A 14,804-nucleotide genomic window follows, 5' to 3' on the forward strand; every position below is an offset into this window, starting at 1 on the left:
GGATTCTGGCATGTACTTCCAGCTATTGGCATAGTGTTCTTAAGGAAGCATTTAAGATTAAATTAGCAAGTAACCTCGTAAATAGAGATGGAGATTTTTGCTTCATTTCTATGTGGACCCTGCTCTATGTCTTGACAAAAAATGGGGGAAGAGTTAATGCTACACCTCTCATTACTTAGTAATTTTCACTTTCGATACGTTTGTTCATCTTTGGTTGTGTGGTGGCGCTAATGTTTATTTGTGTGTGTGTGTGTGTGTGTGTGTGTGGCTGGAATTGCTATGCAAACCAAGGTTTTAAATTCAATTTATGAATGGCCGTCCTATTGTATGGACAACACTTACTTGCTGCAGTTCTGCTTTGATAATGGCAGGGTGGTCACCTGTCGGTTATCGATGCGATGATGTGTCACCTGGCAGCATTTTCATAGTTTACTTGAGCATAGTATACACAAGGAAAAACTCAGGTGTTGACACTGAAGACTCTTGTCATGTGTAAGTTAACCGGATGTTACTCTATAAGTAAAAATGAAGAAGGTTGGATGGGGACTGTCCACATTGAGGCACCGTTAGGTAAAGTAGTTAAGTGTAAATTTCACTTTGAATAACTGTAAGATGTTCATAATGTCAGTGTGTTAGTAGTGCAGTTTTATGAACTTATGCAATTGCCACTATTCTCCCCCCCCCCCCCCCCCCCCCCCCGCCCCCCATCTCAATTTTTCCATATTGTTATACCTCTTCAGTCTTCAAGAAGGGATTTGAAATCAGTAGTTTCTTTGTCTTCCTTTATAACAACTTTGTGTTTCATGCTTCAGTAGAGCCCAGATGAGTCTTATTGTATTTTACATATCTTGTTACATATATTGTGACCCACCAATTACAGTCAAAAATGAGTTAAAAAGACAGAGTATTGAATTTAGTCAATAAATAGGACGACATGTATGGTTGCCATACCTTGTATTCTTCCATCCAATTTCAATTAACATTTTATAATTCTTGTTAAATCTGCTAATTTAAACTGTTAGTGTTTTCATTATTTGGCTGATGAAGTTTGTGTGTGGCTAGAGAGAGAGAGAGAGAGAGAGAGAGAGAGAGAGAGAAAGTAAGTTATCTTTAATGTAGAGTCATCTTGTTGAATTGATAAAAATTAGTGCAGTGATTGTTTTCTTCCATTAGCCTGAAAGCAGTTCATGCAGCGATGGGCACTTATCGGACATAATGCCAGATGTGGCAATGGCAACAGCGTCCTTTGGCCAACTGCAGTTACAAGACGGTCAGGAATTGGAGCTTGACCTCGGTGATGGAGCAAGCCATTTGGGATTTGGAGGCCTCAGCACTGTATCAGCTAGGGGTCCGAGCTCTCGTGCTGCATCTCACAGTGCTGCACCCTACCATCGCTACCTGTCTGCTGTCGGTCCCAGCCCTCCCCCTCCATATCGTCCATCACCGTCTCTTGGACATGGACACTCTACATACCATTCAGGTCCACCACGCTTCATATAGTCCACTGGTATTCCCTCTTTTATCAAAGAGGAGTGCCCAAGCTCATGGGTGCAAAACTTCTTCTGGTGTTACAGCAGGATCTGAATTTCACTGGGAATGTGTGTTGTTATGTTCAGACAGCTTCAGTGATGATGCATGTATTGTATAACATGCAAGTAGTAATTTGTATGTATAGATAGCCACTGCTGGAATCTGGTAGCAAGTTTCTTTTGTGACATTTGTATAAAGTTTATTGATATAACGCTATTTTAATGTGATAGTAACACATGTGAAAGTGTTAGAGCTGTGTTATATGTTCATTTGCGAAATGAAATGGAAGATTGTAAATATTGTTTCCTTTTTTCATTTTCATTACTTTGTTATTGTTACTGTTACTTTTCTCTCTGTTTTTCTTTTTTTTTCTTTTTTTAAAAGTAATAGTTCTGTGAAGCAGAGACTGAGAAAGCACAAGCATTGGTCAGTGAGTAATCCTCTGGTGCAGAATTGCTGGTAGAAATACTAATGTCACTTGTATGTGCTTTGTTCATTTTCTGCTGACACAAATTCAAATCACTCTCTATTTGCTATCTGCATTGAAATAATGGCACTGCCATAAGTACCAGAAAATTACTCGTATCTTAATCAAAAATATTGTTTGAGAATCTGATACCAAGCTTTTGGGAAACTAAGTTACTTATAGACGATGGGTTTTGTAGAATCTGCTGTTACTGTTGTGATTTAAAAATGAAGCCACAAAATTATATTTATTAGTTTTTTTAGAAGGGGAAACAGCTGAAGCTATCCACTCTAAAGTTGTTGTTAATAACTTATGGAATGGGTGCCAGTTACGAGGTGTAGTCATGGAATGGGCATCTCATGATGCAGTGCCATAAAACTCTGTGTTAAACATTTGTGGAAACCAGCACTGCTAGCCACTCACTCCTTGCTTAGTCATCACTTATGATGTGTACTCTGGTCAGAATTCTTTACCGACACCCTAGAGATATATTAATGCCCACTCTCAAGGTTTGAGCATGTTGTACTTACTGTGTGTGTCACGAGCTTCTACATTCCTTTATAGCAAATAAATTGTGCTTAAATTTAAAGACAGTGTATCTGTTACGTATGTTTCTTTGCAAAATGTGCATTCAGCTTCCTAGAACATGTGACTGTAGTATGTCGGGACTAGTGGTCTACTGGTGAAGCACAAGCCTGGAAACCAAAAGGTGGTGGGATTGAATCTCTGTCGGACCTTGAATTTTTTCAGTGTGCCTTTAACCCACCCTTCACCTCTGATATTAAGATTCGGCAGCAACAACACATGGTTCAGATTCCACATTAAACTGTGCGACATGTTTTCTTGGTAGATTTACTGGAGTAGGTAGAGACATGCAAGTTGTCAAAATGGTGTCCAATTGAGAAGTGTGCGCCAAGTTCTTGAGCAACAGGGAAATATTATTTATTATTACTGTAATATTATTTCTTTGCAAATGTTAGCAGCCATGGTGTCTTTTCAAGGGCTCTGATAATCTCTTGTCAGATCAGTGTTGTCTGTTACAATGAGCTTGTCTGTTATGTTGGTAAGACCTTCATTCTGCCCCAGTTTTTTAAAAATAATAATTGCAAATTTTTGTAATGGTGAGGGTAACTGTTCTGATTTTTGTTTCAATTTTTGTTGCATAGAACAGAAATGAAGACCATTATTGCAATTTAATCATGAGAAAATAATGGCTATATTCAGATATTTGCAGTTCATTTTAGTGTATTTTTTGCAGATTGATCTAATAACATCATTTAAAATTGTGTGACAGTACCAATTGCATACTATGAAAATTATTTCCCATTGTGTATCTGTTAGAACTGTTATTTATTGTTCTGAGATCATTTTCATGAAAAAGAATTACTAATGAACATTTTACTTCACATTTGTTGGTCGGTGACTAAGAAAAGCGAATTTTGTGGTATTTTCTTCATGTTGCTGGACATCATTATGTGCTAATTTATGCACTCCATAATTCATAGGATGTGAAACTGAATATGAGAGAAAAAATGGAAATGTCACAAATACTAAACTATTGCATTCTTTGTTTAGTTATTATTTTATATTTAATTGTAAACTATAGCAGTATTAACAGAAATTTTTAAGATCTACTGTGGAATGTTCTGTTGATAGCTGACTGTTTTTTGTAGGTGATGTTCATGAGAGGCAGACATTAAAATGCCATTTCACAAATAAATTTTCAACTTGTCATTGTGCTGTCAGAAAACATAAAAAACAAAATCATTGCATTAATGACATTCAGATTATTAACTCATTGCTCCAAAATGCAGGAAACGCTTGGCAACAGCGTGTGATTGTGACATTATCTTCACTTTCTTTTTGTCTCATTGAATCACACACAAACAGTATTGGGCCATTGAAAATATGACAAGTGAATGTACAACTGGAAATTTTGTACGTCAAGAATCACTTGACAACTAAACAAAATTTTCAAAGGAACTGTGATGAGTAGGATATTGGGTATTCTTAAAGTGTTGTGGAGATCTCGTAAGCATGGACTATTCTTGAACAGTTACACACACTAATTTCCTATTTAGTCCATACTTATTCATCAATGTGGTGCCAAATTTGGATTTTTTACTACTTTAGTACATTGACTAATGTTACCGAAACTATTAAGACAACCGTAAGCCTGGGATTTAAAGCACAAACCACTCCTTGATGATCCTAGTTTGTACATACCATAGCTTGTGGGTTGGATGAAAGTTTACGGTTAATTTTGCTGTCTTGACATTTAGTTGGAACAAGTTGAAAACCTTATCTGTGTTGCCTCATAAACCAGATACCATTGTAGTCTTTGGACAAATATGTATGTTCTCAGATGCCACATTCCACACTGGCTCTTTCAGTGAATATAAACACAGCATAAAATGATTCCCATGACCTAAAACTCACAACTTGTTTGTGATACATTATGGTGCAAAGTTATATTGTGAACTTTCTCCCATTGCATCAGTATTCTCCCAAACGAAAAAAATTACTGTGATAATCTCTCTATTGTGTTAAGTTTGCTCTTGTTTGGTCTCTAACTTGAAAAATATCTTCTTCTCATATCTTTCTTAACTAATGTAGCAGTCTTTCCCGTATGGCAGCTGAAAATGCATGGCACTCATTCTTTGAGTGAGTGAAGAATATACTGGCCCTTTTTTCCCAGATGGAATGTCTCCTCATATCTCCCCCCAGCTTTTATCTTAAAAAGTACCTTCATTCATCCTCTATGTACTACCTTCCCTATTAAGAATTACCTCTCTAACAAGAGCTGAAAATAATAATCTAATTCTGTCATTCTTTTAATCAGAAATACTTGGGTTATTGTTATATGCTCCAAAACTACTTGTAACTCACCATAAAAACTGTCTTTGCTCATATCTATGAGAAAGAGAGAGCATGCGCACATCTATGCTGCCTTGTGATCAACAGATTTCTCACTAATCATTGTTCCAGTTTACCCCGTAGAACCAAATATTGCCTTTTACTGAAGTTAAGCTGACCACATAGTTCTAATACTGAACTATTTACATTACTCTTCCTACAGTCCAACTACCTACCTATCCTATCTTCGTACCTAACCATCCACCCATTATTATTCCTGTTTGAATTGTAGTTTACCCACCATCTTCTGCAGACATTGACTTTGCTTTCCATTCTAGTGTCACAATATTCCTATTTTAATCACATTCCTGTGGACACAACAGTGCTACAGTGTGTGCATGACTTCCCCCCCCCCCCCCCTCTCTCTCTCTCTCTCTCTCTCTCTCTCTCTCTCTCTCTCTCTCTCTCTCTCTCTCTCTCTCTCTCTCTCTCTGTGTGTGTGTGTGTGTGTGTGTGTGTGTGTGTGTGTGTGTGTGTGTGTGTGTGTGTAAGATTATATGAAAGTACCAGTGATCAAAAGGCTGTGTTTTACACAGCACTGTGCTTTTCTGTGGCGGTAATAAGAAAGATTCCATTAATTCCACTACTGTAGTGTTCATGAATTACTGTTTAACTTTTTATTGTTATGTCATGACTTCTGACACCTTTGCTAGGAAGAAAAGTACTTTGATTTGATGGAGACACGAACTTGCTTTAGAAGAGATTCTAAAATAAGGGAAAGATATTTTTTAAATTTTTTTTAGTGGGTGAGGAACAGATATACTAGTAATTCTAAGGAAACTTTTTTTTCCCTAGAAATGCAATAATTGTCTTAACTTCCTAAATAAATGAATGATAATTTACAACTCCTCTTCTTTGTTTAACTGGATGAGTGGCAAATGGAGTAGTGGCTGGAAGCTGTTGGAACATTTCAATTTGTTCACTCAGTCTTTTACATATTTGAAGATTAGAAGTAATTATATTAAATACCTGTGAAATATTTATATACATATTATGAAAACTCTGTGTTGACATAAACTAATAGAAAAATTCAGTGTTTGTACTGGTACCACATTATATAAATTGTAAATTAATTGGTGAGAGATTGTTGTATACTGTTTCTTAACATACTCAATACAGAATCTGATTTGTGCTGCATATAGCTGTAAACTTGCACATTAGTATTATCTGTTTGCAGCTTCTTTAAATTTGAAGTAATATCTGTACACTTATTTTGTCTTGTTTGGAATTTATCACATATAAAGAAATACTTGTTAAATGTTTTCCACTTTCTCCGAAAAGAAGTTTCTAGCTGTCAAAAATATTCTACTGTGTGTTATATTGCTATTTCTTAAGCATTAAACATTCTTATAAATTGTGGTCCTTAAAAATTTTGTGGAAAGAATTTAAGAATGGATGTCTGCATATGATATTACTAGTTCACAAGATTTGGTTGTATAGGTTTTTTGCAGAATGTCAAAACTGAAAGCACCCAGCTTTTACATTCTTTTGCTTTCAAGTAATGCAAGCATTGGCTATTCTTAAGCTCAAGGTTATTAAAAGTCTGAGAGATTGTGATACCATCACAGTTTTCACTTTTTGAACATGGGTTAAGTTGTATTTCGTGTAGTTTTAGAATGCTGAATGTGGCAAAACTTCATTTCATCCACCTTACAATTGGATTTCCCTCCTCTTTCTCTCACAAACTGGTCCTTATTTGAACATTCCATCTGAAATACTTGTGAAGATGTAGATCTGTAAGTTTCCTACATTCCACCTATAACCTTAATTGTTGTATCAGATGTGTTTGTTCAGAACATGGCTGACAGGTAACATGTGAAACTACTGTATAGGCACAAGATAAACAGATACCATTGCAGTCATGTATAACTGTGTTTGTAAGTAACCTTCCTCTTTAACTTTTTGCTGGTTGAGTACTGGGTAAAGTAAATTGGGCTTCCCACAAATACCCTTGTTAGAACTTCACTGCATGATTAAATATGTGGTGATCTTGTCACGTATATAAGCTGCAATATTGGAATATGGGGAACGAGATGATGATCTGCTGAGGAGATTGTTTCAGTATTACTTCCATTTAGGAAGTATGTGAAATAAAAATTATTGTACTTGTATTAATGTAAATAATATGCAAACAAATATATTTGAATCACTAATTGTTTGTGAAGTGTTCTGACTAAATAATATTCACACAGTAGTAACTGGGTCTATTAAAGTAATATATGAGAAACATGAATGTGTAATGCACAGTTTTTAATGGAATATGTTTTTATGGCCCCGTTTTATACTCATTAAAAAAGGATTGAGTGCAGTGTTATGCTTGTTTTGCTTAAAGTAAAAATGGTGCACATCACAAAGTATAGAAAAAAATGTAGCAAAAATTTCTCTAAAATTCATGCTCATAATTTCTGTTTCCATGAAATCTCTCATTACACACATTCTTAAGATTTCTCATTCTTTGAATCTTATACTTCTGTGGGAATGGCTACAATTATAAATTCTAAGCTGATAGGGGATCTTCCAGGAAATAGATTAAGTTTCTGTTTATTTATATCATGTCCATTATTTCCCATAAGGTAATAATTAATTACTGGAGACATATGTACAAATTATTTGTTGGGAATTAAAAATATTTACAGTTTTTGTTGCATTCATTGTACGTGTAATTCAGTTGCATTTTGGCAGTAATATACACTTGTCATGTAACTTCAGGTTTTTATTATGGTGATGTTCATGATTGATGATTTCTCAGGTGTGCAGTCAGTTGTCACAAGATGCTCTCACTGACTTCACATTTAACAATAATCCAGCCAATATACTTTTGTGTGGTTTCATAATTATTTGGATTGTCTCAGTACATAACACATCGTAAGCCACACTTTTCACATGACAGCTCTCTATTTGTTTGTAAAGTGATGCATAATATACTTTTACCACTGGTGCATAAATTATAATTTGTACATATAATCTAATTTATTTAAAAGCTTTAGGTACTGGAAATTTCCACAATTATTCGTGGGTTATATCAGCCATTGGTAAATACAGTGGGTGCATTTACAGGTAGGAAAATGTTTCTGAAACCAGGTTATTACTACGTGGAACTGAAGCTTAAAAGTAACTGTATGGTGCATGAGAGGCGATAGTAACTTTCGTTAATTGTTATATTAGTATCATAAACCACATATCACTGATGCATACGTGATGGTGAATAAGTTACAGGAGTGTAAACTCGAGTAAATATTTTGTTTCATACAACCTTCCACCTTTAGGTGTAACTTTGATTCCTGTAGAATATGTAGGATACCAAGTTTTAGTCGTTAATTGTTGTTGGTGGTGACCAGTGATATCTCTGTAATAACTTAACTGAAGTGTAACAAATGATCATGGATGACTAAATATCATTTTTCTTCTTGTGGTTTCAATCTCACAATTGTCACCCTTAACATTGCTGGTGGTCACCAAAAGGGATTGTTGAAAACTGACTTTAAGAAAAAGAGAGAATATTTTCAACCAACAGTAAACAGGCTAGGTAAAATAAACTATGATCAAAAGGGGCCTATTGTTTTAGGTGTGCCGGTATTTACTTTTGTTTCTAAATTTAAAAGTTGCGATACACAGTTAATGTGTCATTGTATACCTCTGTGACTTCAGTTCGTAAAATTGGTTGTGGAGTTACAGTTCACAATTTTATCTGATTTTACCACACAAATATAGATATTCTAGTAATTTGAATATAGAATATTGAGTTATATTGTTATCAGGTAGGGAATGTTAGCTTACATACTTAGCAGTTTTCCACTACTTTTCTTTACACTTATGGCTCCAACCTAATGACATTTTACTTGCACGTAACTGCTAAAAAGAATCATCAGGTAGAGAAATCATTTTACACAGTGATAATCTGAATTTGGGCTCCAGTTTTGAAGAAATTTTTATACTATGAATTTGGTACCATAAAGCATACCTCAGTGAACATCAGCAATTACCCTGTAAAGTCAGTTATAAAAAAATTCACTCAGTCTCATGGATAGTTCTTGTACTGCTATTTGATGTTGAGTGAAACTACACTAAAATAGAAAGGAGATGCAGCAACTTATGAATCTTTATTGTGTATTTGTTGCATTCATTTAGATTAATATTGAAGGTCATTTTAACTCTATAATCAGTTGATTTATGCACTCAACCAGCGTGAGGTGATTTCTTTTAAATTTTTTGTGTATCAGTGTCAGGGCATTTTAATGCCAGATACAGTGCAAAAGCAACTGATTCTTTGAATCCTCTGATGCTCTGGATAAGTAATAGAACAATGGATGAATTTTACCCTTTGAATTTTTGTTGTTGTTGTTGTTTCATACCCTTCTCTTGTTTTTCAAAGAAGAACTACGATATTTTCTTTTCTTGAGAGTAATTCAAAGTTCATTGTGTAACAACACTGTCAGACAATTAATTTAAAATCTGACATATATATCACACTGATGAAGTTGTAAGTGATGTTAGAACACACTGGATCCATCAAATGATTTTTTCTTCTTTTTTATTGTCTAGTGAGAATATTCCTCACTACACAAGAGTTTGATATCATACCAGTGCCTACATTTTCACAACTGATTTAGAGAGAGAGGGAAGAGGGGCTAGACTGTGTAAACGAGGGAAGAATTATACGTATTTTTTGGGTCCTCAGTTTGAAAAATAACTTTTGTGATTAAACATTTGTACTGAAGTGGTAATTATTTTCTAATTTTCCAAAAGCATGACAAGGGTAGACATTGTTATAACTGTCACTCATAATGTAATCTGTGAGGTACGTGGTAAAATGCCTTAATAATAGATGCTGTATCATTTAGCATTTATTATTATTAATGCCATTGGAATTTATTACTCTTCCTTGGCATCAATGTTTGTTGGAGTACCACAGCAGAAGGGGGTGATATTTGTTTAAACCAAATGATATTTAAATCATTTCATCATCTCCCAATCCTTTTATTTTTAAATTGTGCGGAATTCATAAAAACAAAATGCACAATTTCATGTAGCTTTCAAAGGAGAAATGCTTACTGTTATCGACTTCTGTTAAATTGCATCTTGTATCACATCATGTTCTGTGCCATAAAATTTTGCATTGCAAAATAAGTGAGAGCACTTGTTTAATGATACTAGTGTGGATGTTTCTGCCAACACAGTAGCTACTATACAGCTGTTTATTGTATGATTGATTATAATATGTTGTTTATGAAGTACATTAACTCTACCAGCAATCTTATCAGTATTTTAATAATTTTGGGCTCTTATTTGGTGATATTCCAGTAGCTATTGAAGTTCTATAATGAGCTTAATAATAATAATAATAATAATAATAATTTATTATTATTATTAATATTAATATTATTGTTGTTGTTGTCATGCTTATTGTGGACAATGATATGCTAATGTACAATACAGACATTGACAGATTGTGTAATTTATAAAAGTCGGAGAATTTCTGGCAGAATTTAGCAGTAGCAGTATCATAAAGTCTATTCTGGTATCAAATTCAGTTCAAGCAGCAAGTATTTCCATTTTCAACATGATTTCTGATGATAAGATATAAATGTTAACAGATGCACAAGATGTGATCCTTCTTTTAACAGTATTATGTTTTTGGTGGTTATAAAACAATATTTATCTTGGGAGTTTGACTTGCCTTTGTCATATGGTAGATCAGTATTGTGCTTTATGGCTTTGTCATCCAGTAGTGTTGCTTTAGCGTGATTTGGCACTATAAATAATTGTTGATTTCTTCATCTATTGATCTTGGTGTTACTATGTTCCATAATTTTGCCAGATCTTACAGTTTGAGACTGTTTGTATATTTTAAACCAATTTTTGTACTTAATATTCATTTCTAGATAAGTTAGGTATGTTGTTTTTCTTTTATATCTCATTTAGGTTCTCTATCTTGTGTTTACGAGTAGTTTCTAAACACAAAATATGGCTAACTGTGATTTCCCGCTTATCACATTATGAGGATGTAATAGGCAGATGTGGATAAAATCAGCACTCTTGTTTTACTTGATCTTTTTTTTTTTTCCAATTCGATCTTTTCATGTTTATATTCGCTTTTCGTAAGCGGATGTGGAGGAAGTGGGAGATCATTTCAGAGGTGTCCTGGTATTGTTTTTCTTACATATGGAAACTTGCATGTGCCTGCAAGTCACAGGTGTTTTGCTTTTCACGTGAAAATGCTTAATCCTTCTGCTCTCATCTAAAGTTTGTATTTCTTTCTTTAACATATTTTTGCCCAGAAAAGTTAGCAGAGATAGGCACAACACTACCACAGTTACAATTTTATATGATTTTCATCACAACTTAACATTTTCAGAAAACTACTTGCTTTGTGAAGTAGCACAAATTGCACTTTACTGCATTTCTGTAAGCATTATATGTGCACAGTATCTATAATGACTAAAAGTGTTGCAGTTCATAAAAAAAGAGTCTGAACCTGATAATCTATGTTTGATACTCTGTAAGATTTCTCATTTTTTTACTGACCTAAGTTATTTATGAGGAAAATACTGGAGGAGTTAAGTGTGCAGTTTTTATTTCTCGTTTGAAGCCATGGTAGCATGAAATGAACTTTATAGTAATAAAATTCTTGCTATTATAATGAAATTTAGAGAAAAAAAAATTTTTCATTTGTATATTCCTTGTCTTATTTCTCAGCCAAGCTGCTGTGAAGCAGTAAATGGATTTCATGCTCTCTTTCAAGTCAGACTGACATTTTCATGCTGATAGTATTTGTGAAATATGCTGATATGTCTAAATGTCCATTTTCTTTGCTTGTTCTTTATTTTACAACTGTATAAATTCTGGAATATCATGCGGACTTCATACCTTGCAACTGAAAAATACATTTTAAATGATGATGTTTTAGTTACCTTTAAGCTGCATCATTGTTTTGTTATACACTTACTGGATATGTTTCAGAAATGCACTGGTTTTCAACGGTCAGTTGTCTGCCCTAAATGGAATGCTTTTCTAAAACCTGCTAAGTATGTGAATACAAAAACAATGACACAGTTTAAAGGTAACAATGTGTCTTTTTTTTATGTATACGTTTTGGTTTTCAGTATTGCCATTAATACGTAAAGGAACCTGCCATTTTATGGCAATTTATTTTAGTAAATTTTGTGTATTTAAGTTAAGAAAAGTTTTGTTGCTGAAAACAGATAGTAGTAAATAAATGGATTATACAGTCTAATGGTAATTCATTTCACTGCACTCTCTTTGTCAGCATTTTTCTATGCTGCTTGTGTCTTCACTGTTGTCAGTTAATGTGTACACAGTGTATAATCAAGGAATCCACTAAGTACCTGTTTTAGGATGAAATGGTAATGTTGTTGAACTAAGTTAAAACTATTGGAGTGCATTAGTTTTGGATACACTGTGATGATGTAAGCTTTATTGTTGTTTGTTCTATTTCGAAAATGATCAGGCTGGAAATGGAGGACTTAAGATGTCATATTGTTTAAAGCATTATTAATTTGATATCATATATAAAAAGCATCATAAAATTAACAGGATCATTCCATTGAAATAGTTTTAAAATGGACATGACGAAATTTCATATTCTTTGTTGTATTTGAGTAGTACAAATGCTGAAATTGTGAAAATAATGAACTTATATATTTGTGACTGCTTTGTCACTTAAATGTTAAAGCGTAGCCTTTGAATATGTGTTGTTGTAATAAAATTTCTCTTTGAACCAAAGCATTTATAATTATTCTATAAAACAATAACTTATAGATTTTTTAATGTCTGTAGTTTTCTTCCATTTGTGATTGTGAGTTAGTATCTCTGTGTTTTTAAAACTTACAGGGAGGTAAAACATAAATGTAGGACAGTCATATGAAGTGAAGCTTTAGTCTGTCACATTAGTCAGAAAATCTTGAGACATTATTCAGTGACATGTGCAAGTTCATTTTTTAGATTAGTAGCTGTCCACTCCCCTCTCTCTAAACAGTCCTAAGTTCAATTTAATTGCAAATTAGAATAAATTAAAAAAGGTGGAAATATATTGAGAATGAGCCAACACTGGAGATTAGTTGACAGTGAAGAGAGTGCTGGAACAATTCTGGTACTCGCATAAGCGTACACATTGAGGGAACACTATGGAATTAAACATGTGGCTTCTCGTAGGGTTAATGCAGTTATAAAAGGGCGGTGACTAGGATGCAATATATGTATACAAGACAAATTTGATATCCAGAAGCAAATGTCTGTAGCAAGATTTGTGGCTCGGAATTTAGTTGTTCAGTAAAAACCTGAGGTGTATTACCTTCCTGCTAACTGGCACTGTCGTGGATCTGTCCAGTAATGTTATGGTCTGAAAGTGCATACGAACTTGTACATTCATTAGTAGACTAGCTTTTATGGAAGAGATACAAGCATATACTGCAAGCATAGGCGAGTGACACTTATCAACTGCAGCAGAAAAAGAGGAAATTTCATAACCTGTTGCCCACTACAATAGCAGATAAAAGTAAACTTTTCTTCTACAGTTTTATGCAATTTCTGCAGTAAACATGTTTCAGGTGTAGTCATCTTAAGAGCTGTTCCAACCAATACATTTATACTGCAGTATGTAGTACTAAGTATCTCTCTTTACAAGGGTTATTTAACTATTTGCCAAATCTCTTCCAAACACATAGCTATCACACTTTTTATTCTTTATCTACTAACAGTATATAAATGACCACTCAGAGGAACCTTGTGACGCACACACACACACACACACACACACACACACACACACACACACACACACACACACACTGGTTTCCTGCTTGCCTTAGGTGACTTTCTAATGGAGTTGTCTATGGCATGCTGCAAAGTACAGTAGTGTCATTGAGACATTGACAGCAATTTTCTCTCGGCCTCCCTTTCCATTTATTGGGGCTTGGTCCTTTGAAATAATGTAAGAGAGTTATTCATAAGGGCAGATGTAAGAACAATACTCACTAAAGGCACTTCATAGTTAGATACTTTTTCAGGATGCCAAATTCACTTTGCTTTTCTTACCAGTGCATAATCCTGTTTGATATTGATCAAACTGAAGGCTTTTTATGAAGCATGGTCTTATTTAATTTGATAAGCTGTTTTGTTAATCTTACTTGTGGACTCAGCCAGGCAGTTATGAGGGCAGACCTTCAGATTCACATAGAATCTGAGCTATGGAGAAGTTTGGCATTTTTCGCATATGTGGGGTACTGTGAAGGACATAGGTTATTCTGGTTGTATGACTGCTCCCTGATTCAGATTAATGTAATGTTTTAGCCACTATTGTAGAGATATGTTCAGGTGAGTGCCGATACATAGCAATGGACTCTCATTCAGGAGGTTGGTGGTTCAAGTCCTCATTCATACATACAAATTTAGGTTTTTGTGGGTTTTCTAAACCATTCAAGGCAAGGTTCCTTTGAAAAGTATAGTGCTGATTTCGTTTTTCAGCCTTCTCCAGTTTGAACTTGTGTTCTATGACCACATCATTGACACGATGTTAACACCAGTCTTCCTTAATATATATCGTTGATGTAGTTGTTGTTTCCCTTCCTAATCTATCCTGTGCCAGTCTCTTCATCGCTGCATAACCACTGCATCTTACATCCGTTTTGACCTGCTTATTGTATTCAAGCCTTTTCTCCTTTCACAAATTTTAACCCCTTTGCTTCTCTCCATTACCAAGTTGTCTTTTCCTTGCTGCCTCTAGGTGTATTCTGTCAACCAGTCTCTTATTTTAATCAAGTTGTGCCATAAATTTCTTTTCTTCTCAATTCAGTTACATATCTCCTCATTAGTTTTTCAGTCCACCTATCTAATCTTCAATCGTTGTCTGTAGTACCGCATTTTGAAAGCTTCT

General features: G+C 34.5%; 1 protein-coding gene across 1 annotated transcript in view; it reads left to right on the forward strand.

The window, feature by feature from the left end:
- The window catches only part of LOC126297659 (BTB/POZ domain-containing protein 7), a 70,849-nt gene extending 58,194 nt beyond the window's left edge, over positions 1-12,655 (forward strand). Inside the window, exon 9 of the mRNA XM_049988743.1 lies at positions 1,174-12,655. Coding sequence (XP_049844700.1) covers positions 1,174-1,500 — 327 coding nt within the window. The 3' untranslated portion in view covers positions 1,501-12,655. The remainder of the gene's footprint in view (positions 1-1,173) is intronic.
- Positions 12,656-14,804: the final 2,149 nt, after the last annotated feature.

The sequence above is a fragment of the Schistocerca gregaria genome, chromosome X (genome assembly GCF_023897955.1).
Source record: "Schistocerca gregaria isolate iqSchGreg1 chromosome X, iqSchGreg1.2, whole genome shotgun sequence".
NCBI lineage: Eukaryota > Metazoa > Arthropoda > Insecta > Orthoptera > Acrididae > Schistocerca > Schistocerca gregaria.